Source organism: Ictidomys tridecemlineatus, unplaced genomic scaffold, assembly GCF_052094955.1.
Source record: "Ictidomys tridecemlineatus isolate mIctTri1 unplaced genomic scaffold, mIctTri1.hap1 Scaffold_77, whole genome shotgun sequence".
Classification (NCBI taxonomy): domain Eukaryota; kingdom Metazoa; phylum Chordata; class Mammalia; order Rodentia; family Sciuridae; genus Ictidomys; species Ictidomys tridecemlineatus.
Window position 1 is genome coordinate 436270 of NW_027525652.1, and position 27380 is coordinate 463649.

The window sequence follows — 27380 nt, forward strand, 5'->3', positions numbered from 1 at the left end:
TACAAAGTTAAAATCTGGTGTCAATGAAGACAGGAAAGAGGAAGAAACTATAAAGTTTCTCCTCTATTCCCTAACAATATCTGGTAAACAACAGGTCAACAAGTATTTCAAATTAATGTGAACACAAAGCTCAAAATAGCTTTGGCAATACAGGAGAGCAGAGAAACCACTCAACTGTATGCCAAGGACAAAAAATCAGATGAGAGGGTACAGGTGAAAAAACTGGCAGCAGGAGTAACATTTTGAGATGAGGAAGGAAAGAGATGCTTCCCTGGATTTGCCCACATTCTGAAGCAGGATTGTGTGAGTTATGCTTCCTAGATTTGTAGCACTTACAACATGCATGGCTAGTAACTCTGGAGATGTTAAATCAATTATGTATTTAATCCCAGGTCTCAATAAATTATTTCCTCAATAAATAATCTCTTCAATTAACTAAAGAAGATTCCAAGAATACATAGCATTTCCTATGTGAGGGTATCCTTTGTGAATAAATACATGTCTTCTTATTTCTTTGGTCTCTGTTCACCCAAAGGGCAGAGACAAGACAGCTAAAATGGGATTTATTCTCTCAATAAATTTAGCATTAAGAGTCTTTAGCCTTCAGAACATCTACAGAGCAATGGAATTATCTAATTCATATTAGGAGGGACAGAAGATTGTGTCTCTATAGAGTCAGAGAGGCACTCTAGATACTTCAGAAAATTATAAGCAGAGAACTTTCCAAAATCTCCTATGAAGCTATATCTGGTAAATGTAATTTACTTTCTAATTGACTTAAAATATTTTCAATTGGGAAATGAATTAGAATGTATAACTAAATATTTCAATAATCTAGCACAATGCATGACTTTAAGACTTGGAAAATCACAGCACATGTCAATATAAGCACATGGACACACACATGATTTGTATATTTCATTTAGGATATGACATAAGGAAATGCAAGATTAAATTCTGACATGGAAAATTGTCAAGTCTTCATGAAATTACATGCAGTTGAAGAGATTTAGAAAAGGCTTCATGTCTTACTTGATGTGCATAAATAATTTTTGAAAGAACTGCAAAAAGATACATTGTAAAAGAGGCATAGCTCTAGAAAGTTTATTAAACCAATGATAGCCAAAGGATGCCAACAAAGAAAAAGTATTTCGATTTCTGTGATCCTAAAGAACATCCTAGTTATTATTAGAAATAATAAAACATTATTTCATAAGATTGATTCCCAGTTTTCCAAATGTGAGAGCTGTTGGGAACAAATTAAAAAGCATTAGAAAGTGCATCAAAATCTCTGTTTGGAATGAATAAAATTGACACTAGAGATGTTGAGGCAGTTTCTTAGCTCCTGCTTGTGAAACCCTGGCCACATATGGGTGACTCCTTTCTGACACCCAGCTCCTATCTATTATTCAACCAGATTCATAGGTTGTATGCTACCTAGAAAATAACCCTTCCCTTGCTCCACTTAACCAAAATCTTACATGTTTTCAGGTTGTTTCTGAAATGTCACCTGCTTCATAAAGCCTTTTCTAAATCTCTTCAACTGAACGTAATCTCTCCTTCCACTGCCCTTGTAAAGAATCTCACTTCTCACCTTGTGACATCCATTTGTGTTATTGCCCACACTCCTTTTCAACTTCCTAGAAGGAACACAGTTTCTTGTTGAGATATGTATTCTTTCTCCCCTTAGACCAACATCAGATAGATGGATAAACAGACAACTGATGCTCAAATATTTTATTTTTAATTCAATTAAATTACAGAGAGGAAAAGCAGGCAGGTATAAAAGGATTTTAAAGGACAGACAGAAGACACTTTGGCCAAAATGTTGTTTATCAGAAGTGTGCAAATGGGCCTAAATAGAAGGTATCCTGCCAGTCTATGGATGGACGAATTCTCTTTTGTCCACACATGTTTTTAATTTTTCACTCTTATCACCATGGCTTGTTTATTATATTTGTGTCTTACTCACTTGCTTCCTACAGTTGATTTTCACAATGGTCATGTGCCAGTTGGCTAGAGCATGAAATGTTTCTTTGTGGAAGTCAAAAGTGGTACAATTACAAGGTCATTTTATCTCTGCACTTTTAATCAACCATTTAATTCATCCTGATATTTGACTTTTGTGTACTTCCAACTCATGAACATAATTTTACTTCTGACTTTAGATCCCATTTTAGAAATGTCAGCTCTGAGTTTTGAGTATTATTCTTCTTGGCTCTCCTCACTCTGACTCTTTCAACCTTGGCATCCTCCTTTGTAAGATCATTTTAAGCATTTTTTATTGGATTAAATGTAAAGAAGAGCCAGGGCATGGTATAGAAGACAGTATTTGTGATTGCTTTTCAGTATTACTTAAGTTTTGAATTTTTTTTGTCATCTAGCTCTTCCCCTTTAGTTTGTCAGATGGCTATTTCTGTGCTAAGTGGTTCTGAAGTCTTTGTTAGGGACAGTTCTGTTTCTATAATGATCCCTTAAATCAAGTGCAATATAGAACATTCAAAGATGTGATTTTATCTTCTTCAATTACTCATTCACTCCAAATTCCAATATACAGTATATAAGTAAAACTTCACAGAATTAGTTAAAAGTCTTTACGTGATTAATTTCAAAGTACATGTAAATTTATTTCCATGGAATATCAAGATTAAAAAGATGATATTCTAGAAGGTAATATTGTGGTCCTAAAATAAACTTTGTATATTCTGAGATAGTCTATACCATAGCTTTCAAAAAAATTTAAAAAATGTGAATTGAATTAAGATTCAAAATACATTTTAGGAGGAGTAAATTATGCATTTAAAAACCATTATATGTCTACAGTAGAAAGGATGTGCATAACATTAATTTATTTTAAAATTAATTACATTTAATTAAAATATAGGAAAATATTTCATGATAAGAAAATTAATAATTTGAGAATAACCATTTTTCAATTTGATAAAGGTTGTCTCCAAGCAAACAAGCAAGAATAAAAACATGCACCACCAACAAACAAACAAATGATAAAAATACCTACAGCCAACCACACACCTAATGAGGAAACACTAACTGCTTTCCTTCTAGAATTAGGAATAAGGTATGTTCACTTTTTCACATGTTTTCAACTGAAGCAACTGAAGTTTTACTGAAGCTTCTATTTGAGAAAGTAAAGCAAAAAAGAAAGGAAGGAAAGAAAGAAGAAAGAAAGGAAGGAAGAAAGAAAGGAAGGAAGGAAGGAAGGAAGGGTATTTGCATAAGAAAGAAAGAATTCAAATTACTTTTATTTGCCCAGAAGATTGTCACTTATGGAGAAAAATTACATGGATTGCACAAATATACTTCAAAAATGAATAAGTTAGTTTACTATGATTGCAGGATACAAGATAAATATACAATAAAATTGCATTTAAGTTAGGCACAATTAGACATTGAAATAAAACAAAATAGCATACATAATAGTAAGTTATATATAGTTACAAACATACAAAAAGTCAATTATGAACAATTACCAACAAGACATTTAACTTAACTTTTACAGAAAGAAATGCCATTGAAGTAATGCTCAATATTTTTGTCATTTGGGAAATTTAAATATTAAAAACACAAGATTACAGACATTCCCATTAGAATTTCAAATAGTTAAAAATTAACAAAATGTGATAAAATGCAATCATTAATTTTTATGAGTTGGCAAGGAGAAAGGGAAGGGAGTAAATTTAAGGTATGTTAGGAAGCTTTTAGGTGTGATGGATTGATTTTCATCTTGACTGTATTTATGGTTTCATGGATGTATCTATGTTAATAATTAAGTTGACTACTAAACATATCCAGAGTGAATTAGTAGATATTTTCCAGCTAACCCTGATTTAGAATGCTCATTACAACGTTTACAGGTTTACAGCGAGAGACCAAGAACATATCTTCTTACCTCAAGAAGAATGATAAATTTATAAATCAGGAAAATCATACCTGAACATATATATGATATATTTATGTTTGGATATATGTTTGAATATAACAACTGGTTGTAAATAACACCCCTATTTTAGCTCTCTTCCCCCCTGCCATTTGAAAGATGCTCTCATGGATGTGTACACATGTCAAAATTTATCCACTGTACACTATAATAATTTCTATATATATGGAAATTCTCTTTTCTACTTATGCACAATTAATGAATTTGTGTGTGTGTCATATTTCATCAGTTTCTTTAAAGTTTGGAATTCTAATAGGTATGTAATGGTATCTTAATTTGTGTTTCTCAATTTGCAAAGGATGTTGAGACTTACTTCACACACTTCGTGTGTGTGTGTGTGTGTGTGTGTGTGTGTGTGTGTGTGGTTGTGTATAATATATGTATTTTATATAGGTTTATGTATATGTATATATATGAATTAGGTTCAAAAATTGAACATTAAAATTAAATATTAAATTGCTTCCCTGGTAAAGTTAGAAAATACACACAAACATACATATTCATGTGACATAATTTTATAATTTTCAAAATGGGTCAAAACATAAACACACATATTTATGACACAAATTTATCGTTTTCAAAGGGTTTTGAAACATGACACCTATTTAACAAAGTTGTTTTGAAAATTAAATGAGTTAATGAAATTAAGATATTTAGAATATTATCTAAGCCCAAGGTAATTATTTAAATGCTATATATTCCTCCTGCTTACAATTGGTAGCTCTATGTAGCCATAATGATTTTTAAAATGCTATCAATAAATGTTGTAAAGAAATTTTAATCTTCCCCTGTTAATCCAATAATGTCAATTGGGTAAGTATTACTCTTAAAATCTGCCTCTCTAGATTAATATTTTAATATTCTAAATGTACCTAAATAATGCAAAAAATATATATTTTACATTTTCCTTCAATGGTAAGTTCTTTTGTATATCTATTCAATTCTTTTGTGATTTGTCAATCTACTCTATTGACTTTCCACTATGTAAGTTTAAATTATAAACAATTTTGACATAAATGAAATTGACCTTAGATCCTCTCATGATAGCAGGTCGAGATTCATCTGGCTAAAGTTTTTTTTTTCCTGGTGACACATCTGATCTGTTCACAGTGGAGCAAAAGAGGAAAAATTGATCTAGAAAAAATAATTATACCTTTTCAAAATGCTATTTGATTATTTAAAATTTGTTTTAATGTTTTTATTATCTAATATTGGAAGAGGTCATGTATAAGTAAAACAAAATTTACTTACAATATATAAACAATAGGGAGGCAGAAGAATAAACATCTATAGCTGTAAATCACAGTGTGACAATTTAAATATTTATGTTGCCATGATGACATCCTTAGTGCCTATTTAGAATCGTGATGGACATCTTAAAGAAATAAATATTTCTATCTTATTCAATGGGCATAGACTCACTCTCTCTCTGTATAATATATATGTACATATATGTACATGTAGTGTGTACTGGCATGCAAGTTTTATATGTGCATTTCTATAGAAAATCATAAGTAGACATAACTATGAATATTTTGTATATGTATGTAATATTTTACACTGTATTTATATACAATGTCTGATAATTAGCATATGTATGTTCAGGAATACATCTACATATACATATATATGCTCACACACATCATAGCTTTATTAATATTGTTCATAAACACAACTAGTAAAACACTATGAATTTACTGTGCATAGGCATGTAAAGTATATGTGAATGTTCTTTCACAATGTGCAAATTATAGATATTAAAATTGGTTAGGCAGGATTAAAGAAGTAAATGAGAATTGTTAAATGAGGATTTGGTCAATGCAAATTTTGTGTGCTGTACATAAATTTTGTAGACCTAATGATTTTTGAAAACCATTTCCAAGGCTGTTTATGGCTCATATGGAAATCTAAATGGAATCTTACAGGAACTGGATTAAGGAATTAAGCTCTTGTCAAATATTGCTGGTCTCTGCTTTTTAATTTTTCTTGCCCTCAGAGTTCTCTTGCCTTTAATACATGTTTATACTTTGTAGGCCAGAAGTGGAACTCTCTAGCTAATATTTTTTTCTTCCTATTGTGCAAAGAAATCTTCTTTAATGCTTACATGGTTATTTGAATTTTGTAGTAGAATGCTGTGCACTACAGTTTTGTTTTGAAATGAATGATCCTCTTTTTTTGTTTGTTTCAAGGTAAATGATTTTCTGCAGTTTTGTTGTGCATCCTTAGGAGACGACTCATCCCATTGCTTAGATGTAGAAGGGGATTTTTTTTTTAAATCACTGCTGTGAACAACTAACTGCTTGATCATCAATGTTCCTCTTTTTCTTCTCCTTCCCTTTGTAGTGGTCTTAGTCCGTGCCTGTCCTCCATGGCACATCAGGATTTGACAAACTGGTGCTACTCAGAGTGGAAGCAATGTATTCTTTGTTAGAAAAGTTCCCTCTTTCTCAGAAGTCACATAAACATCTTAGGAAGAATGGTTGATTAAATTGGCTCTGCCAGGAGTTATACTTATCTGAACACATACTTTCTTTGTGTAGGATTTGGAAATTCTACCCAAACCCCACATCCTTTCTCTATAGAAGGTAAAATTAGTCTTGATTTCTTCCTGTATGTGCAAGCTTTGTTCTTTGTGCAGTTTCCATAGAAAGAGTGATTTTCAGTATTCAGGTCTTATCTTTCAGTATGAAAACTTAGTTATTGTTCAGCATTTTTAAACTTCCAATTGGGCCTTTGTCTTCTAGACAGTAAGTAGAAAGTTGTACTTCATAAATGACATTTTACTTCATTATATCGTTTCTTCCACTAAGCCATAGGTTGTGCATACATTATAGTTAGGTGAAATATTTGCTTAGAAGATAGTAAAAATCAGCTGAAAAATGATGTGCTCACCTGCCGAGAGCCTATTCTAAGTGACTTTACTTTTCCTGTAACATTACAGAAAAACGACACTTGGTCTTCTTTAGGACTAGATCAAGGGGATTTTGGAAACCATAGGTTTCTCCAAATACAAGGCAGTGTCTGAACTAAAGGCATACAAAATTCTTTTTTGATTGAGTGAATGAAGGGTCAAAAGCAGGAAGAAAAATAACTTTTGGTTATTTTAAATATTATGAAAATAATTATATCTTAAGTTTACGTGAATGTATAATTTGGAAATGATTATTCTCCTCTATTAACTATTAAGCTTTTGTTGTATTTACACCTATTTTGGAAATTATTCCATAGAGCATGAAAATTAGGTTTTGTATACGTATTTAGAGATTGATTAACAAATTATAATAGATTTTTTAAAAATTATGCTTATTAACCCTGAAAGTCAATCATTGACATTTAAAAAACAATAGTATAAAAATTGTGAAAGGGACATTATTTGAAAGTGGAAGAAGGATTATAATTTTTCCAGGTTACCTTTATGGGGTATAAATGGAATATGTAATATTTTGAGAATACTTTGAATTCTGAAATTTTATCATGTCCAGGTTAGAAATATGCAATGCAATACTATCCTGTAGGTAGAAGCAGCAAGCTATAACTCTCAGTCAACCACACAATCACAAGGGTAAACTGTGGATGCCCCAGCTTACACTTTGTTCCAGCTTACACTGCATTTCTAAGCTATGGTGTTCATTAGATTGAGTATATTAAATGCATTTTTTTCTTCAATTATTTTAATTTCACAATGGGTTTATCAGGATGTAACCCCGAAGTCACGGAAATCTGTAGTTCTCTCCTCTGTGGTATATATATGAATACACACACACACACACACACACACACACACGTGCACAATTGCTGGGGATCAAACACAGAATCTCACGTGTGCCAGGCAAGTACTCCATCACTGAGATGTGCCCTCTGGTCCCTTTTCTTGGTTTTTAATGTTCCATATGATAAATGTTCTTAGTTCATCATGCTTAGCCAGAAAGTAACAATAGCCTATCATATAAAACAGCCATATTTTAGAGGACATTTGATTAAAAAAACCTGATAATTTTGCCAAAGACAAAGTTTCCAGTGATAACAAAATAAATTCTGGTTGCAGCCAAATCATTTTTGTTTTGCATTGTGCAGATGTCTATAATATTTTTTTTGGATAAATGCTTTCTGTCAAATTGGCAATTTTGCTTTTTCTTTCTGAAAATTTCTTTGGAATACAAATGAAATTAGATTTGTTTTTTTGGGAGGAGGGGTACATGTGAGGAAAAATGTCTGTATTATCTATCACTTGGTATTCCCCACCAGTCCTTCATGTTGTATTAACTATGTTTTTGCACATTGGAAATAATTCCTTATAAATCCAGCTGGCTTTCATGTCTCCATTATTGGTTTACAATTTGTTTCAGTTATATATAATCATGGAGCAGCCCCTTTAGTCAATAAGATGTTGGTAATGTTTTGTTGCAAACTATAAGGATGCTATAGGTTTTATTAGTTACAAATAGCTATTGCTAAAAACTAGCAATAGCATATTTATAAAAAGCCCTGTAAAATAGCAATATCTTTTTCCCATATAGCAATACTCAGGCAAAAATTATATTTTCTGTCTCTAAATATTAGTAGATGAAACATTCAATAGCTAGCCTTGCTAAAATATTCTCTAGGAAATGAAAAAATAAATGTATTTTGAACCCTATAGAAGAAAGAGAAGCACAATGTACCTTCACTTTTCTAATTTTACCTTGTTCTACTAAATATCAAGTTTTTGCTATGAATTTTGTCAACAGTATTTTAATAACTCTGCTGAAATTTCAGATACAAGTCTGTGATTACCTCCTTATTTATGTATAAATAGCACATCATTGGTAAAACATATACATGGATGGTGATTATTTATATATATATAAATGTGTTACAAGGAATTTCTTCTTGTAACCAAATTAGAAAAGTATATTCCTATGGTCTATGATATAAATGTAGCTTATTTCAGGACAAACTACCTCTAGTCATTAGATTGTGAACTTTAGGAAATTTATGAAAGTATATTTTCACTAATCTTAAGTTCCATGATAAATGGTGTCTGTATTTGAGAAAAATCAAGGCATTTTAATTTAATTTTGTTTTAGTTTTGCAGTGCTGTGGATATAGTGCAAGGTCTCACATATTCTAGGCAAGTATGTACCATTGAGCAACATCCCTAGCCCGACACTTCTATTTATTATTTATATTCCTTAAAAATCATGACTTTTCATTCATTAAGCTACTTATTTTGAGATAATAGTAGCATACATTTGTTTTAGTCAGCTTTTTTGCTGCTGTGATCAAAATATCTGCCAAGAACAATTTTAGAGGAGAAAAAGTTTATTTGGCACTCATGGTTTCAAAGATTTCAAATGGCCAACTTTATTGTTCTGGGTCAGATGTAAGAATACCATGGCAGAAGGTTATGGCAGAAGAAAGCGGTTCAGGACATCCAACCAGGAAGCAGAGTAAGAAAAAGTGTACTCATCAGGGACAAAATACATGTCCTAAAGGCATACCCCAATGATCTACCTCCTCCAGTCATACTCCACCTGTATTTAGTTACCACCCAGTTATTCCCTATTGGGGGATTAATTCACCAATTTGGTTAAGACTCTCATAATCCATTATTTCACCTCTAAACCTTGCATTGTCTTGCACATGAGCATTTTCAGGACTCCTCACATCTAACCAACAGCAATATTCAATTATAAAGCTAATGCATAATAGATCTTATCTATCCTTTATCCACTCACCACTATAGTAACATCTTGTCAGACTGTAGTACAATATCACAACCTGAATATTGACATTTGTTTTAATCAGTTTTTCTATATTGTAACCAAAAAATCCTGACAAGAACAAAGTGTATTTGGAGCTCATGGCTTTAAAACCCTAAATATAACTTCACCTTTAGAACTTTAGAGGTCTCGGTCTATAGAGAGCCATTTCTATTGCTCTGGGCCCAATAGAAATGGCAGAAAAGTATGGTGGAGGAAAGTAGCTCAGGACATGGCCATCAGGAAGCAGAAAGCAGTTCCACTTTCTAGGGATAAAATATATTCCCCAAATGCCTCCCACAATGACTCACTTGCTCCAGTCATACTCTACCTGCCTAGTTACCACCCAGTTAATGCATTCAAGTGGATTAATGCACTGATTAAGTTAAGGCTCTCATAACATAATCATTTCACCTTTAAAGTTTCTTGCATTATCTCACATGAGTTTTGGGGGACCACGTAATATCTAAACCACAACATGATGCAGTTAAGATACAGAATATTTCTCTAGTCACAGAGATCTCTCCTGTGGCTTTTACATAGCTATAACCATCCCCTCACCATATCCATTGACAACCACTAATCTATTGTCCATCTCTATAAATCTGTCACTTCGAAAACATTATATAAATGGAACTCTACAGTGTAGGATAACTTTTAGGATTGTTTCTATTTTTTCCCTCAGCATAAATCTTTTGACATTTATTCAGATTCTTGAATGAGCATAAATTTTTATTTTTCTGGGATAAATGCCCAGGATGCAATTGCTGAGTCATATCATATTTGCATGCTTAATTTTTAAGCAAATGCTAAATTCTTTTTCAAAGTAATTGTGCCATTTTATATCTCCATTAGATATGCATAAGTGGTACAGTTTACATTCTCAACAGCATTTTGCATTGTCACTATTGATTATTTTAGTGATTCTGATTGGTATATAGCCATATTTGATTTGTGGTATTAATTTGCATTTTCCATTTACTAATGATGTGAAACATCTTTTTATATGGTTGTTTGTAGGCTGTATAGCTTTTTTTAATATAAATTCTCTGTCCATACCTTTGTTTGTTATTGCTGTTGCTGTAGTTTTAAGCATTCTTTGTGTATTCTCAACCCTAGTACTAAGCTGAATTTGTGATTGGTAAACATTTCTTCAAGTCAGTAGCCTGTCCTTTCATCTTCTTTAAAGAATGTTTTTCTAAGTAAAATGTTTTAATTTCAATAAAGTCTAACTTACTATTTTTTTCTTTTCTGAATCATGGTTTTGGTGTCAAATCTAAGAACTCTGCCTAATCATAGTTGTGACAAATTTCCTATAGTTCTCTCTAAATATTATATCATTATATCTGTTACATTTAGGCCTCTGATCTACTTTGAGGTGATTTTATATGAGATTTGAAGTTTATATTAAGGTCTTATTTTTGTTTAAGGAAGTATAAATATCACAACACCATTTATTGGGAAATTTAAATTTCTTCTATTGCTTTGATTTTTTAATTTGTCAAAAATGGAGTATATTGTAGTTTGTATTAATTCCATGTTCCCTTTTCTGTTCTATTGTACTATGTGTGTTCTGCAAATAATAAAACAGTCTTGACTGTTGTAGAGATATAATAAATTTTGAAAGTGATTAGATTTCTTGTTTTATTCTTTTTCAAAATTATTTTGCCTATCCTAGTTCTTTGGCTTATTCATAAACATTTTAGAATAATTGTGCCTGGGGGCTGGGGATGTGGCTGAAGTGGTAACACCCTCACCTGGCATGCATGGGGCGCTGGGTTTGACCCTCAGCACCACATAAAAATAAAATAAAGATGTTGTGTCTACCGAAAAGTAAATAAATAAATAAATATTTAAAAATTCTCTCTCTCTTTAAAAAAAGAAGAATAATTGTGCCCGTATTTATATAGCTTGCTATGATTTTGATGAAATTTTATGAAACAAGTATATAAATTTGTAGGAAATTGCTATATTTCCTCTCTTGTTTCCAATCCTTCTACATTGTATATTGTCTCCTTTATTTAGGTTTTCTTTGGTTTATCTCTGTTTCATCAATATTTTTTTGATTGAACATATAAGTCCTGTCTATTTATTTTGATTTACAGTTTTATTCTGAGAGATTATTAATGGCCCTGTATGTTTAACCTTTATATTTACATGTTTATTGCTAGTGTATAGATATAGAATTAATTTGTATATATTGGTCTTATATCCTGAAACATTGATGGGCTCAGTTACTAGATGTAGAAGATTTTATCTCTTTGATTCATCAGACAGGTTTACATAGTGAACTGAAAATAGTACAAATATTTTTTCTGATCCACATTCCTACTATTTTCTTTCTTGCATTATCACAAAATCTTTCAGAACTATGTCAAATAAGATTAGTGATAGAAGTCATCCTTATTGTATTGCTATCCTTAGGGATAAGGCATTTATTCTTTCTTCATTGACCATTTGGTAGTATTTTCCAGTAAACCATCTGGGCCTTGAGAGTTACAGATGTATTCAAATTATGTATTTCATATTGGATGGGCGTGGTTGTCCTTTAAAAAACACTGATCTATTTCATCCTGTTGTCCAATTTATGAATGTATGGTTCTTCATTGTACTGCTTTATTTTCCTTTGGGTATATTTTGAAATTCTATTGATATGTCATTTTCTTATATTGGTAATTACTTGAAATATTGCTTAGTTTGACTATTTGAGTTGTTGGTCATAGATTTTTTAATTAAAATTTGTATATGTGGGTATTATACAATTATACTCCTGAGATTATTTAAATCTTAAAGTTTATTTTGTTTTTCTCAGATTCTACTCTCACAGAGGAAGGGGTTGTCCTATCTAATTATATGCAGGGTAGAGTAGACATGCAGATTTCTCAATCTGAAGTGGGAAGAATGCCTGGTTTTCCTCTGGGCCCCTTTGATACTACCAGTGATTAAGAAAAACAGGAGTGCCGTGTTATTGCTCCTCCACTACCACCAATGGGGGATGACTTCATTTCTACTGGAAAATAGTGAACAATCTGGCTCTCTATCGACTATTCAAGGACAGCACATGGGTGAATACAAAGGAATTATGTAACATGAACAATAACTTATCAGAAAAAAAGCATGTTGAAACAACAACATATTTTTCCAAATAAGTGATTATTGGAGAATTCCAATGCACACTACAGGGGTTAGAAAATAAACTTAGGAAAATTTATAACAAGGAGGAAAATGATGAAATATAAAGCCTTGGACTCTCCTTTCCATGATACACAAACTGTTTCACTAGTGGTAATTAAATTGATGCCATTTGTGAGAAATCCACAAACTAGTCAGAATTTCCCTGCATCCAGGTGAAAGCAAAATCAACCACATCAAAAGTAGTAGAGAGACTGGAGACACCCTGTGGTCCCTTTCCCTTGCATGGCACCATGTAACAGAAGAAAACCTCAACTCCAGGTTTCTCTCTAAGGAGGAAAAGGTTTTGATTACACATCCAATATTGGAACTTTTCCTAGTGCTGCCTGAGAGATTGGCTTGGGCCTTTGACAGGATCCATCAGCAGGGAACAAAGGAGCATGGCACTCATCATAGCTTTTGTTCATAGCCCAATACAAAGCAAAGAGAGAACAAATAATCAAAATGCTCCCTGCGAAGGAAAAGTGTGGAACGTAGCATAAAACACTCCAATTTCTCCAAGTCATACCTGGGGGATTGGATTTGGTATTATCTATTGTTGAACACTGATGACAACATGGCCTGCTCTAGATAACTAGGTGCCACTAAGAACAAAATCTATGGTTCTGACCATCACAACTGTTTGAGGGGTCCACAGAATCTCTGGCTGGTTTAATCGATGATGTATCTTCTCCTGTGAAAAACCAATCTATGAATAGAAAAGGTAGCAAATTTTCTCTTGTGTGCATATGAACACAAAGAGTAAAAGACAATGAAGAAAGAGAAACAGTATTGAAACAAGGAAGAAGGTAAAATCACAGAAACTGACCCAAATTAAGCAAAGATATATGAATCTCCAAAACAAGAATTTAAAATAACTACCATTAAATTGTTCAATGAGAACAGGAGAACAATAAATGAATAAAGTAAAATAGTGGCTGGAAATTTGTCTCAAATAGGGAAGGAAATGACATTTAAATCCAGGAATTCCAAAGGACTAGAAAGAAGGATAATTCAAAGAAGTCCAAACTGAGATATAATCATATCGCCAGTAGTTAAAACAGAGAATTTTAACAACAGTAGTAGAACACCAAACCCTCACGTATAAGGAGATTGTCCTAAGACTAAAAGCAGATTTTCAGCAAAAATCCTGCAAGATAAAAGAAGTGGGATGATTTATTCAAAGCACCTCAAGAAAAAAAAATAACATAGCAACCAAGATTACTATACTTAGCCAAATTGTCCTTCAATAATGAAAGGAAAGACAAGGACATTTACAGACGCCCCCACAAAAATGCTGAGGACTTCTTCGGCATTTTAAATAATGTTTGTGTTTTTGTTGTAAAAACAGAAAAAAAATTTCTAACATTCCTAGGGAATCACAAAAATCCCAAATGACCAAAACAATCTTAAGAAGGAATAGCAATGCTGGAGGTATAGTACTTCATAACTTCAAAATATATTTAAAAGCTACAACAACCAAAGAGTATGTTAATAGCAGATGTACCAAAGGAATAGAACAGAGAGCAGAAATAAACCTATACTTACATGGTAAGTCTTCAGGAGAGATTCCAAGAATACACAATTGGAAAAGGATAGTCTCCAACAAAAAATGTTGGGAAAACTGGATATCCACATACAAAGTGTGAAATTATACACTTATCTTATATTGTGTGGAAAAAATACTCACCATGAGTTGAAGATTTCAACCTACAATCAGAAACCAAAATCTCTGGAAAAAATATGGAGGAAAACCTTTATGACATTGGTCTTGGTATTGACTTCTTGGATATGGCACCAAAAGCACAGATTTAAAAAAAGCAAAAAAAAAAAAAAAAAAGAAAAGAAAAGAAAACAGGCCAGTGTAACTACATAAAACCAAATCATTTCTGCAATGCAAAAGGAACAATAAATATAGCAAAAACACAAGCTATAGGATGGAAGAAAATGTTTGCAAACCATATGGTAGGCTATTAAAATCAAAATTATATAAAAAGATCCCACAACTTAATAGCAAAAAAATAATAATTCAATTAAAAATGGTCTAAGAGTTGAATAAATATTTCTACAAAGGGAAATAAATTCCCAAGAAATATATGGAAAGATGTCCTTTTCACGAATTGTTATGAAATTGTAGAATAAGATATCTCTTCTCATTTGTTAGGTTAGCTATCTTATGGGGAAAAAAAGAAGATAGCAAATGTTGGTGAGGATATGGAGGACATGTAAACTGTGTATACTTTTGTACTGTGAATGTAAAATTATATGTATGCTATAAAAACAACATGTAGTTTTCTCAAAATAATAGAACACCATATCAACTACCAATGCCACTTCTGGGTTATGTAAAATATAACTTAAATCATGATCTTGAAGAAATATTGGCACTCCTATGTTCTTTGCAACACTATTCACAATGGTCAAGATGTGGAAACCATTTTACTCTCCATTTCCCAACAAAGTAAAAAGAACACAAATGAATGCAGCTGTAGAAGATAATGCTAAGTGAAGTTAGCCAATCCCAAAAAACAAATGGCGAATGTTTTCTCTGCTGTAAGGTGACTGACTCATAGTGGGGTAGGGAGAGGAAGCATGGGAGGAATAGACAAACCCTAGACAGGGCAGAGGGGTGGGAGGGAAAGGGAGGAGGTAGGGGGTTAGCAATGATGGTGGAATGTGATAGACATCATTATCCAAAGTACATGTATGAAGACATGAATTGGTGTGAACATACTTTATATACAAACAGAGATATGAAAAATTGTGTTCTATATGTGTAATAAGAATTGTGATGCATTCCACTGCCATGTATTTAAAAAATAAAAGCATTTTCTTTTTTAAAAAAAAACATATGGTATATACATACATGAAATTTTTCTACTTTAAAGAGAAGAAAATTCTATAATATATGATGAGATGGATAAACCTTGGTGATATTATGCTAAGTAAAATAATCCAGTCAAAGAAAAACAAATACTATATGATTTCTCTAAGTGAGTTTCTAAGAGTTATAGAAGTAGAGAGTATAATGATAATTACCAGGCGGTTGGTAAAACGAGAAAATGGGGAATTGATAATTTAAGAGTATCCAGTCTCAGTTATGCAAAGTGAATAAGTTAGACAACTACTGAATAATGGTCATGTGCTGTACAATATCATTTTGGTCAATAATGAATCACATATTCAATGGAGATCTCATAAAATTCTAATGGAGCTGAAATTTTCTATTACCTTGTATTTTTACTGTATTTTTCTGACATGTTTAGAAAAATAAACATGCATGTTTATGTAACTGTGTTACAATTACTGATAATATTCAGTACAGTAATATGCTATGTAGTTTATAGCCTAGGAGTGATAGATTATTTCATATGGCCTAAGTGTGTAGAATGCTTTACCATGTAGGTTTGTGTAAGTACAGTCTGTGATGTATGCACAACAGTAAAAATCATCTAATAATACATTTTTATCATTATGTGACACCTGAAGGTAGTGAATATAACTCAATTGGATTGTGTTCCTACTAAAAAAATATTACATGGTACTCTGAAAAATCTTTAAAAGGTAGATCTCATGTTAAGTGTTCTTATAATAAAAATAAAACTAAATCATATTAATGTGAAAAACAGACTTGAGAAACAGATGAAGAGACAGCTATGAATTTAATATTATTACCCAATGTAGGGTGATAGGTCAGGATATATGGAGAAAAAGTAGCAATCAACCAATAATAATTACCTCAATTAAAACCTTAAAGAATTTAAAGAAACCTGGGAAATTTAGAAAATGAAATTTAACAAAGAACTCAGGAAAACTCTTTTTTTTAAGAGAGAGAGAGAGAGAATTTTAATATTTATTTTTTAGTTTTTGGCAGACACAACATCTTTGTTTGTATGTGGTGCTGAGGATTGAACCCGGGCTGCAAGTATGCCAAGCAAGCGCGCTACTGCTTGAGCCACATCCCCAGCCCCAGGAAGACTCTTTTAAAATATATCAGTTAAAGTTCTGACTTTTAAAATTCTCAAAAATACACATAGACAAGAAAAGTTAAAAAATAAAAGTTAAAAATAGAATTAAATTACCATTAATTATATACAATATGATTTTTCTACTTAGAACACCAAGAATACTTGAATTAATAAGAAAATTTCTTTAAATTTCTAGTTTCAAAATACTTTAAAGATTTAATATCATCCATAAAATGATAATGATCACATTTATTTGGCTCTTACTATGTGCTTACTTTTTACTTAATAAAGTGCTTTGCATAGATTATCTCAAAGCAGTATTATGATATATTTATGATGTTATTATTTTCATTTTACAGATAAGAAAATGGAGGCAAAGAGAAATCATGAAACCAGTCCAAGATTACAACACTGGTAAGTAACTCATGAACAGTACACAAATATTTCTACTCTCATACAAAATACAATATTTAATTTCTAGGAATTTGACTTACATGATCACAAAATTAAGCTTGATTGGAACATAGAAGGTAGGAATCGAGAAGAGTTACAGGAGCTAGGAATCCTTAAGAATTGTGACACCTGGCCCCCTAGAGAAATCTTCAGATTATTTCAGGTTTTCCCTCCTGTGTCTTTACCTTCAAAGTTTGGAAGATAAACTATCTTGGTGCAGCTTGGGGCAAGTGTCTACTCCTGTGTTTTTCATTGGCATGAGAAAGTAGTGGAAGATCATTGATTAGAAGCCTCACTACAAATACATGGATTGATTGGGCAAGCAGAATTAGGCAGGGAAAGGGGCTCAAAAAGAATTAAATTCGGTGTCCATTTAAGACCCCAATTCTTTAGAGGAGAAGAGCAGAGCTAGGTGGCAGCGGGCAGTGTAAATGTACAACCACAGTAATGAAAGGATTGATTTTGCTGCTGGAACCTGAACAAATTCTCTGCTTTCAAGATTATTCGAGGGTTCTCATGTGGGTAACAGTCTATCTCAGATTCATTCTAAGTGGCTCTTTCTCTTTCTATCTTGAATCAAATGAAAGACTCTGCATAGAAGTATACTCCAGAGAGTTTGAAGGATTCAAATATTGTTTTTTTTGCTTGGTCAAACTGGTAACTTTTGAAAGTACCACTCTTATGGTACTATCAGTCACTGCACGGAAGTTTAAATTTTATGAACAGAATATAATGTATAATTAAATTGCTGCTACTTTGGTGTCATCTATTTTATGAGCTTTAAGGGGTTTTTAATTTGGATCATGTTGTTATTTAATGTGCCCTAAGAAGGACTTTGACTAGACATATTATTATAGATACTAGAGAAATTTAAAGATAAGCCTCTTAAGTAAATGTTTTGTGAGAACAAAATTTCTCACCTTTGGCACTACTGAATTTTGAGGGCAGATAATTGTTTGCTTAATGTATGGAAAGTGTCTTATGTAATTCTTGTAGAAAATTTACTTACATCTCTGGCTTCTACTTAAGAGATATCAGTAGCATCCTTAAAGATGTTGCAATAACAACAACAAAAATATCTCCAGTTATTGTTGAATAATCCCCAAGGGAAGAAATATTGCCAGTACTCCATTATGCAAGATGAATAAGTTCTAGAGATCTGCTATTTATATCTGCATGATGATGTTCTCCAGTCAATGATGGACCATGTATATGATTATACCATGGTGTTCTCATAATCTTATAACAGAGCTGAAAATTTCTATCAGCTAGCAATTTTACTGTTACTTTTCTATGTTTAGACATATTTAGATACACAAATACTTAGCACTGGGTGGCAGGTGCCTTCAGTATTCTGTATGGTAACATGCTGAGCAGGCTTATTGACTAAGAGCAATAAGTGGTATCAGAGAGCCTGGGTGTGTAACAGGCAACATCACTTAGGTTTGTGTAAGCACACTCCATGGTGTTTGGATAATAACAAAATTGTCCAACAATGTTCCTGAGGCTTTATCCCACCATTAAGTGACACGTGACTGTGGTGAAAGGCACTGAATGGACCTACCATGGTAGATAAAAGAGGGACTTCTTGACAATGGACTAGTAGAACACATTCCATTCACAGTGCTCAATAAGGTTAAGAGGACAAATTTCTACCAGTGTAAGAATTTTCAGTTTTGGTGTTCCTTAGGAAATTGGCATGCATACTCTTTACTTAGCAAGCCATGGTAGGAAGTGATTCTTAACTGTGGAGGCACAGTGATATTAAGACATTAGACTTTTAAAATAATACTGATTCTCAGGCCACATTCTTGATGAATTACATTAAAAATTCTGGTGGTTGCTATATTTTGGAACTGAAATGTTCCCCAAAGGTCCATGTGATAAAGTCTTGGTCTCTACGCCATGGGAATACTGGGTGCTGATAGAGCCATAATGACAGGGGGTCTAGTTGAGGAAAGTTAGGTCAAGGGGTCATGAACTTGAAGGAGCAATTGGAAGCAAAGCTCCTTCCTCTCTTCTTTTTTTGCTTTCTGGCTTGGATGAGGTGAACAGGCCACATCTTCCATGAGCTCTGCCATGACACTTTGCCCCCATGAGCCTAAAGCAACTGGAGCAGTGGCCATGTACTAAAACTTCTGAAATCCTGAGTCAAGCTAAATCTTTTCTCCTTTCATCATTTCAGGTGTTTTATCATAGTGACAGAGAGTTGACTAATACAATGTTATAAACAATTTTTTTTAAAGTCCGCTAAGGGATCCTAACATATAGCAAATTGATATAAACTAATATGAAGTGAATCTCCTTGAAAATTCACCCAAATCAAGCCCAGGAATGTATGCAAGAGTATATAAAATTTATCACAACTGATTTCCTGCTTTACTACTTATAAGCTTGCAAGAATTGCATCATTTACAGAAGGCCCAGTGACAAAGTGCTCCAGTGGTTCAGTTACAACATCATGGCTCCATTGCACCACTGGTTGATAATAAACTAAGAAAAATAAACTTTGGAAAGAAAATTTACAGACTAGGGTACTTTCTGATAAACTGGTAATTTAAATATCTATGTAGTTCTATTTATCAATATTGGATATAACTCTGTATGGATTCTGACATTGTACAAATTAAAATAGAAAGCTAGGTATTGTATTTTTAGCATTATTCAGACTTCAACATCTGTGCTACACAAATGGCCCTGGATTTAACAGGAGAACTAATTCATTCTCAATCTGCTTTTGACTTGTAGATCTAACTTGGAAGCAATTTTTTTCATAAGAGAATTTAAAATAATCAAGTATATATATATATAATACAGGAGTCCTTAATATCAGTCAAAGATATTCAGACTGGGTGTACTGGGTCAGAGTTATACAAACTAATTACAAGTATTTGTTTCTTGGGGCTTATTCTTAGGAGAAAAGGAATAAAGAACAGGATAAAAATGAAACAAGAATGTGGCTCCTGTATGCAGCACTCTGTAGCCCAGATTACAAGGCAAATTTAGCCCCACTTTGAGGTAACGTGGACCACATTTGTGGACTCCCTATCAGTATGTCATCAGCTTATTTGGGGAGGAGGGAAACATCTCTGAGATTATGTTTTGTTGAGTGAAATTCTATGGGTAAAAGGTATCTGGTTGGTTATCAGCTAACATGCAACAGCAGCTATGGAACTAGTGTGCCCATTGACAAGGAGGATATGGGCCAGTCACCAGGAAAATTCATTGAAGTACATAACATAGTCACCTCATTTCATTTAATATTTTCAGATGCAGCACTTTAAATATTGGATCGAGGAACTTGAACTGGACATACAACTTTAAGATATGTACATTTTGGTACATTTAAATCATGTACAATCAAATCTCTATTATTTTCATGTGGACTTATGAGACATTATGAATCAGTGCTGAAGGTATACTGCTCATGAAGATACCCACATACTTCCAAAATAAAATATGTGCTTTTATGTGGCTAAACCCCTTCCCCTTCTAAACTGAGAAACAGAAATCTCCAAAATAAACAAATATTTCATAGAGCTCATGCATTCATTTACCCAAAAAATGTTTATTTATAATACCTTCTACATATTTAACAATGCTATGTAATTTTTAGCTGAAAGTGCAAAAAGCAGATAATTTCTACAGGCAGTTCTCCAAGTTGTGAAGGATGATAAATTTAAATCCCTCCTACTAGCTTAGGAGGAAATAAGTGCTATAGGGAAATATAAAGAAGGATAATGGGATGGGAAGTGGTAGGTGCTATTTGAGATCAGAGGGGTTAGAAAGGCCTTTCTGATAAGTTGATTGCTAAACAGAGAGCTGAGCATGTGAGGAGCAAGCATTACAGACACAACATTTCCTAGATAAAAAGTGTTTGTTGAAAACACATAACACAAAATGCTTTAGTGAATCTGGGGGTTCTTCATGAAGGCACAGACAACTCTTACAGTTAACATGACATAGCACCAGTGGATGCCCATCACGGTCTACATTAGTGACAAGTGGTCTCTGAGTTATACCAAAGGAAAGAGGCAGCAACACAGACCTGATGTCTTATTTAAGGACACATGCTCTAGAGTTTGATTTAAAATAATAAAAGAGATTGCCTACTGTAGGTGCTAAGGAACTGTTTTAACTCTGATGCATGACCAATAAAACAAATCCTCGTTATTTTCTCTATAACATTTAGGAATAATTTTATCATAATTTAGTGCTTATAAAATCTATTTTTTCCCTTCTAAAACATCGATGAATATAAAGGGGCTACTGATTCTAAAAAGTTTCACTTAGATGGACATAACTACTTCAATCTTGGAAAACAAAACAACATAACTACATTTTATGACTACAAAAGGGATGAAGAATGATGTTAAATGAAACTCTCCATGGGATCTCATAAAATGAATTAAGTAGCAATTTTAGACTAAATTGTAATCGAGGAACCAAATATTTACGTAATTTATTAACTATGTAGAAACTAAAATTTTTAAAAAGTCGTGGCACATTATTGACAGAGTTCTTACAACATCCTAATGGAAAAAGACATAAAAAACTTTTTTCTATACATTTTCAATAAAAATACCTTTCAACTGCTTAAAGCAGCTTTTAAAAATATCACTGGTGTTTTATTTAAATATAAGAAAGTGTTTTGTTTACTTAATCATATTATACCTGTTACACTCAAATTTTTAAAATGTGACATATGCAACATAATAAATTGCATATAGAAATATTAAAAGGTTGTTGGAAACATTGGCTGTTTACCAAAGCACATAGTTAGGCTTTATGTTTAAAATGACATTCAAATAGCCTAAATCATTAATGGAAAATCAAGCCAAGTTACTACAATAATGTCCTTTGTTAGAATTTGAGACGCTTTTTTATTCTTATTGTCAGATTTCTGAGTGAAATAATTGTTGTTGGGAATAAATGGAAATATTTAATTTCAAATAGTATCATCTGTGAGTCAATTACTTAGAGTGTTATGGGCAGATGGTTTAATCAGAGAATTGAAGCAAGATGAGTCTTTCTAGCTCTTTATCACTAACAATACATGGCTTTACAGATCTAAAAAGATTCCCTGAATTTTGACTTATGAACCAAAAATTATATCTGCTGAAATTTATATTTGGAAAAGCCCAGATTGTGTGTGCTACTGATGGTGTATATACCTCTCTTCAGGTTTTATTTCAATCATATCTATGTTAAAACAGGTTAAAGTTTTAACATAGATTATTTTCAGAATCTAAAATATTCCTCTAGTCTTGAGCAAAACTCATTTATCCAAAGTTATTCTAAATAATGATTCCAGAATAGATATTTTCACATTCAATGTTAATCATGAATGTTATAGAAGTACATTTATTTTAAATTATTGGGAGAAATAACATTAAGATATTGGTAAAAAAACTCCATCTCATATTCACATTTTTAAGTGAAATATATGAATCTTCAAATAAAGACCTCTAAGTAAGAGATTAGTAAGAATACTATTCTACTCACTAGAAAAATAAATCTATGCAACAACTGAAATTATTTGAAAATTCCACTATCAATTGTTTGACACTAGAAATAAGCAATTAGACATACTTACTGACCTAAAAATATTCTTGAAAATAATGGCAATTGATTCATCAATTGATAATTCCAAATATGCATTTTCTATTTTTTAAATACATTCCATTCTTTTCATCAGGATGTTGTTTTTGTAACATGAATTAAATCCATGACATCTGCATGACTGTGATCATGCTAATCTAGCATTTGTATACTAAGATTCATGAACTCAGGTCAAAAAACATAATATAATATGAAGGCAAACTAAGAATAGTGTTTAGGTTATTTTTCTACCAAATGGTAAAAAAATATGCTGTGTCTTCCTTTAAAACATGTGACTTTCAGAGATTTTGGGGTAGAGTTTATATGAAGTGAAAGATATATATCTGTGGGCTCAACCAAATTATACAGATTTTATTTAAATCTTTTTAATAATTGAATATCTAAGTGCCCAACACAGTGTCAAGTCATATTCTTTTTTATGGTGAGAAATATCCAGTCACTCAAGCAAAGACTTTTTATAAGATTCCCTAATTTATAATGGAAACAGCACCTCAGTAATGTTTAGTTTAGTATCTAAATTGAGAGTTGAATATTACTGAGTTATCCAGAAAATAGGACAAATGATTCTAGAGGATGATGAATCATATGTCTAATAATCTGAGGATTTTTTAAATCTTTTTTGTTTCTGAAAGAGTAGATTAAAAACCTTGAAAACTTTCAGCAACTCTAAGTAAACTACATTAAAATCTTGACTAATAAACTTTTAGATAAGAACAAAAGCATAAAGGAATGAAATCAGAAGCATGATCAGAAAGTATGCTGACCATAGATTGGTTGCTTTGATCCTACATTTAAGTAGTCTACTTTAGGAAAAGTTTATGAGGTACCATAAAAGTGGACAAAAAAAAATACAAGCAAAACAGGAAAGGATAAGGTCACAGATGATATCTTTCTTACATAATGTTCCCTCACTAGCCAAAGATGTGGATCCTTCCCCAGAAACAAGAAATTCCTGGAGAAAATAGCCAAGTTATTTTTACCGAGGTAAGCTTGTGAGGAAAATACCTGAGAAAATCAAGATACAGGAGGAAGGATTTACATTGGCTCACAATTTCCGAACCTTCAGACCATGATCAATTGATCAATCTGTGATGAGGCAGAAAACCATGGAAGGAAGGGTCACATCATCAGCAAAGGTGGTCACATCATTGAAGCCAGGAAGTGGAGAGAGCAAGCAAGAAAGGGGCTGGGGACAAGCAATATTCTTTCAGGGAACACCCCCAGTGACCTACTTCCTCCAACTAGCTCCCACACCCTGCAGTTTCTACTACCTCCCAATAAGCCATCAGCTATAAATAATCAATGGATTAATCCATTTGAAGATGTCAGATCCCTCCTGATCCATCCCTTTCTAAGAGCTCCACCTGTGCACATTGCTGCACTGGAAACCAAACCTCCAGAACCTCTGGGAACCTTCCAGAGTCAAACTATAAACATTGCTTCAATTATTTATTGCTTAGATTACTTATTGTTAAATATTCTATTGATTAGATTATTTATCATTAAAACTGGAGTGTACCTTTTGTCCCACAATGGATTAACATGGAAAGAGGAAAGTATAGTGGTTGCATTTCTTAGCTGAACCCCATTTTTTCTTTATAATGAGTTGCTGCTATAGAGAAGTTGTAAGTTATTAAGTCTACACTGTGACATAATCCTCTTATCATTTATATGAAAATATGATGCTGACATAATTGAATAATTTAATTAACTTTTCATTTCTACTTATCACACTAGTATTTCGTGTTTTTATATATTGGATTTCTAGCAATAGTTCTCTTTTTTTCTTTAATGTCTTGATTCCTAGAAAACCTATGAGCAAGCAAAAAAAAAATAACAAAATCAATGATAAAGAGCATAATCTAGAGAACTCTCAAATCTGTGATTGATTTTTTTGGTTTCTACTTTTGACTTGGTATGATCTTGCCATTGGAATACCTTCTGTCTTAAAGGAGAAAAGATGTTTGTTTGCCTCATAGGCTCAGTTTTAGAAAACTACCAGAGGCTACCCTTGAGCTGAAATTAATATGCCAAAAACAATTGCCATTTCCTTCATTGACAAAGCAAATCAGCATTAGGTATGCAAAGCCATTAAGAGACCTGGATCAACTTTATCTGCTTTCCAACTTTTATCAAAGCAAACTGACATCAGATTTACACTTTCATATTAATCTAGGTGAGCAATTGTCAATACTGGCCTGAATTGTAAAAACATTAAGAATAGGCATTTAAGAAAGGGAAGCTGTTATTAATCTGTTAAGAATGATAGCACCTTTGGCTTGATCTTGTTTTGTCACTATTTCTTATTGACAGCAACATTTTTCTTTTTTTTTTCTCTGTTGCATATTTCCAGTAATGATGTTAACTTTTAGATTTTCTTTTTTCCTATGAATAGCTTTTTGGTATTTTTTAGTCTTCCTATTCTAAATTCAATCTATGCCAATGGTCATATTAAGAGAATTTCACCATTCATCTCCAAAACATGACTATGAATATGTTGCAATGCAATTAATTTACATTAGGAGTCTATAAATCTAAATTTTAGTCTTGGACTTCAAAACAACTATTTGTGTAAATTAAGGAAATCCTCTGCATAAAGTTTTATCTAAATAAAATGGAGATGTTGGGTTACTTAATCAATATAAATTTTCTGTCTATGAAAGTTGAATTTATCTTTAATCATAAAATATCCACAGTAAATTATATTGAATGTTGAGGGGAATGTTAAAAAAATAAACAGATCCAAAGATGATGCTGTTCATGTCCAATTATTTATATGAAATATACTGGTCTTACATATAAATAATAATTTAAATTAAGAAATTGATTTAAATTAAGAAAATGATTTTCAAGCACATATTCATCATAAATTTGAGTTATCAGTTTACTGTCATATCTTCCAGGAACAAATAATTCCTGGAGAAAATAACCAGGTTATTTTTACCTGGTCCCTATGTAAGAAAAATGTCTTATAGAATAAAAAATTGCTTATAAAAGAAAATATAAATATCAAAACGAAGTTAAAATTTAGAAATAAAGTTTTAAAAACAACAGAGAATTGGATATTTAAGAAAACTTGAAAAAGTTTTAGTTTATAAAATGAATTTTATTTAGAGCAAATTGAACATAAAGAATGCAATGTTCCTAAATTTAAAAATGATTTTTTTTCTTTCCCATCTCTGGCCTTTCTGCTGGTAATGTTAAATTTCATCTCAGATACATGCTCCGGAAAACAACAGTGATTAAGAAGTCAACCCCAACTTTTTGTTATCCTAAATCCTCATCTTTGGGGTTTATGGAAAACAGCATATCTCAAAGAACCATCCTTTTGCAGGTGAATCTCTGTCCAGCCTGTTTTATGATTCTTGTTAAGATTTGCAGATGGCTCCCTTGTTCACCTGTGACAAAGTCAGTCATGTAACTTCACCTCTTATGTCCGAACCTGCCAACAAATCTAGACTGACCTTCTGCATCCCATTCATTGTCTCATGAATACCGAGTTTAGAATTGTTCCCTAGGAAACCAGCTAGATGCAAGGATAAATATTTCCATTTTAGCCGTCTTTCCTGATTTAAAAAAAAAAATCCAGTTGTCATCTCTCTACTTTAACTTGTCAACCTTTTTTTGCTGAGACAATGATTTTTTTTTATTTCCCCATCTCAATAACTCAAATAAAATTAATCTCCATACTTTTGGGGGTTTTGTCTTTTATGCTGCTTTCCATTCTTCTCTTATTCGTTGTTTTCACTTCTCTTCTTCTTGTCTTTAATTTTTTAGATTATAAGAACCACAGGGTTTCTCAGATTTTATCCATGGAGAGACCTGAATCAGATCAGACACTTACCTTGCCTCACTAAGCCAGAAAGAATGATGAGTAGCAGATGGGCACATATCTACCAAAATGAGACAGGAGATCAAATGTTTACTAAAATAATAATAATAATGCTTTTCAGCTGAATAGCATTAGATGTTGATGGACCTTTATTTTATTCATTTATTTATATGCAGTGCTGAGAATCAAACCCAGTGCCTCCACATGCTAGACAAGTGCTCTACCACTGATCCACAGAATAACGTTGTAAGGGCCACACAGCACACAGTTTTTATCAGAGAATTTTTTGTCATCATTACAAAGGCTTGAATTTCAAATTTTCGTTAATAAGCTCCTCAGAATAATTGAGGTCCAAACTAGTCAGAGCCAACTTAAAAAAAGTAAATGTATGAACGCACATTGTGCATTGCGTTTGAATTTTAACTCGTTTCCATTTTATGCAATATATACGATTTCTTTCTGTCTTATTCACTCTCTTTCTCACTCTTTCTGGCTCTCACTCTCCACTGCCTCACACACACTCTTTCTCTAACTCACACATAACAAAAGAATCGTATGTAAAATATATAACTCCTTTATAAGCTGTTTTCCCATTGTGAGTGGTAATTCAATCTATTAAAATGTCTGAAATGCTT

The 27380-nt window shown here is 32.4% G+C and overlaps 1 protein-coding gene across 5 annotated transcripts in view; it reads left to right on the forward strand.

The window, feature by feature from the left end:
• The window catches only part of LOC144374595 (uncharacterized), a 113233-nt gene that overhangs the window by 13886 nt on the left and 71967 nt on the right, over positions 1–27380 (forward strand). For all 5 annotated transcript variants that reach the window (XR_013433957.1, XR_013433956.1, XM_078037368.1 and 2 more), the window contains exon 2: positions 17198–17252. Coding sequence is in view for 3 of the 5 variants with exons in the window: in XM_078037368.1 (XP_077893494.1) it covers positions 17198–17252 (55 nt within the window). In the remaining 2 variants the exon portion in view is untranslated. The remainder of the gene's footprint in view (positions 1–17197; positions 17253–27380) is intronic.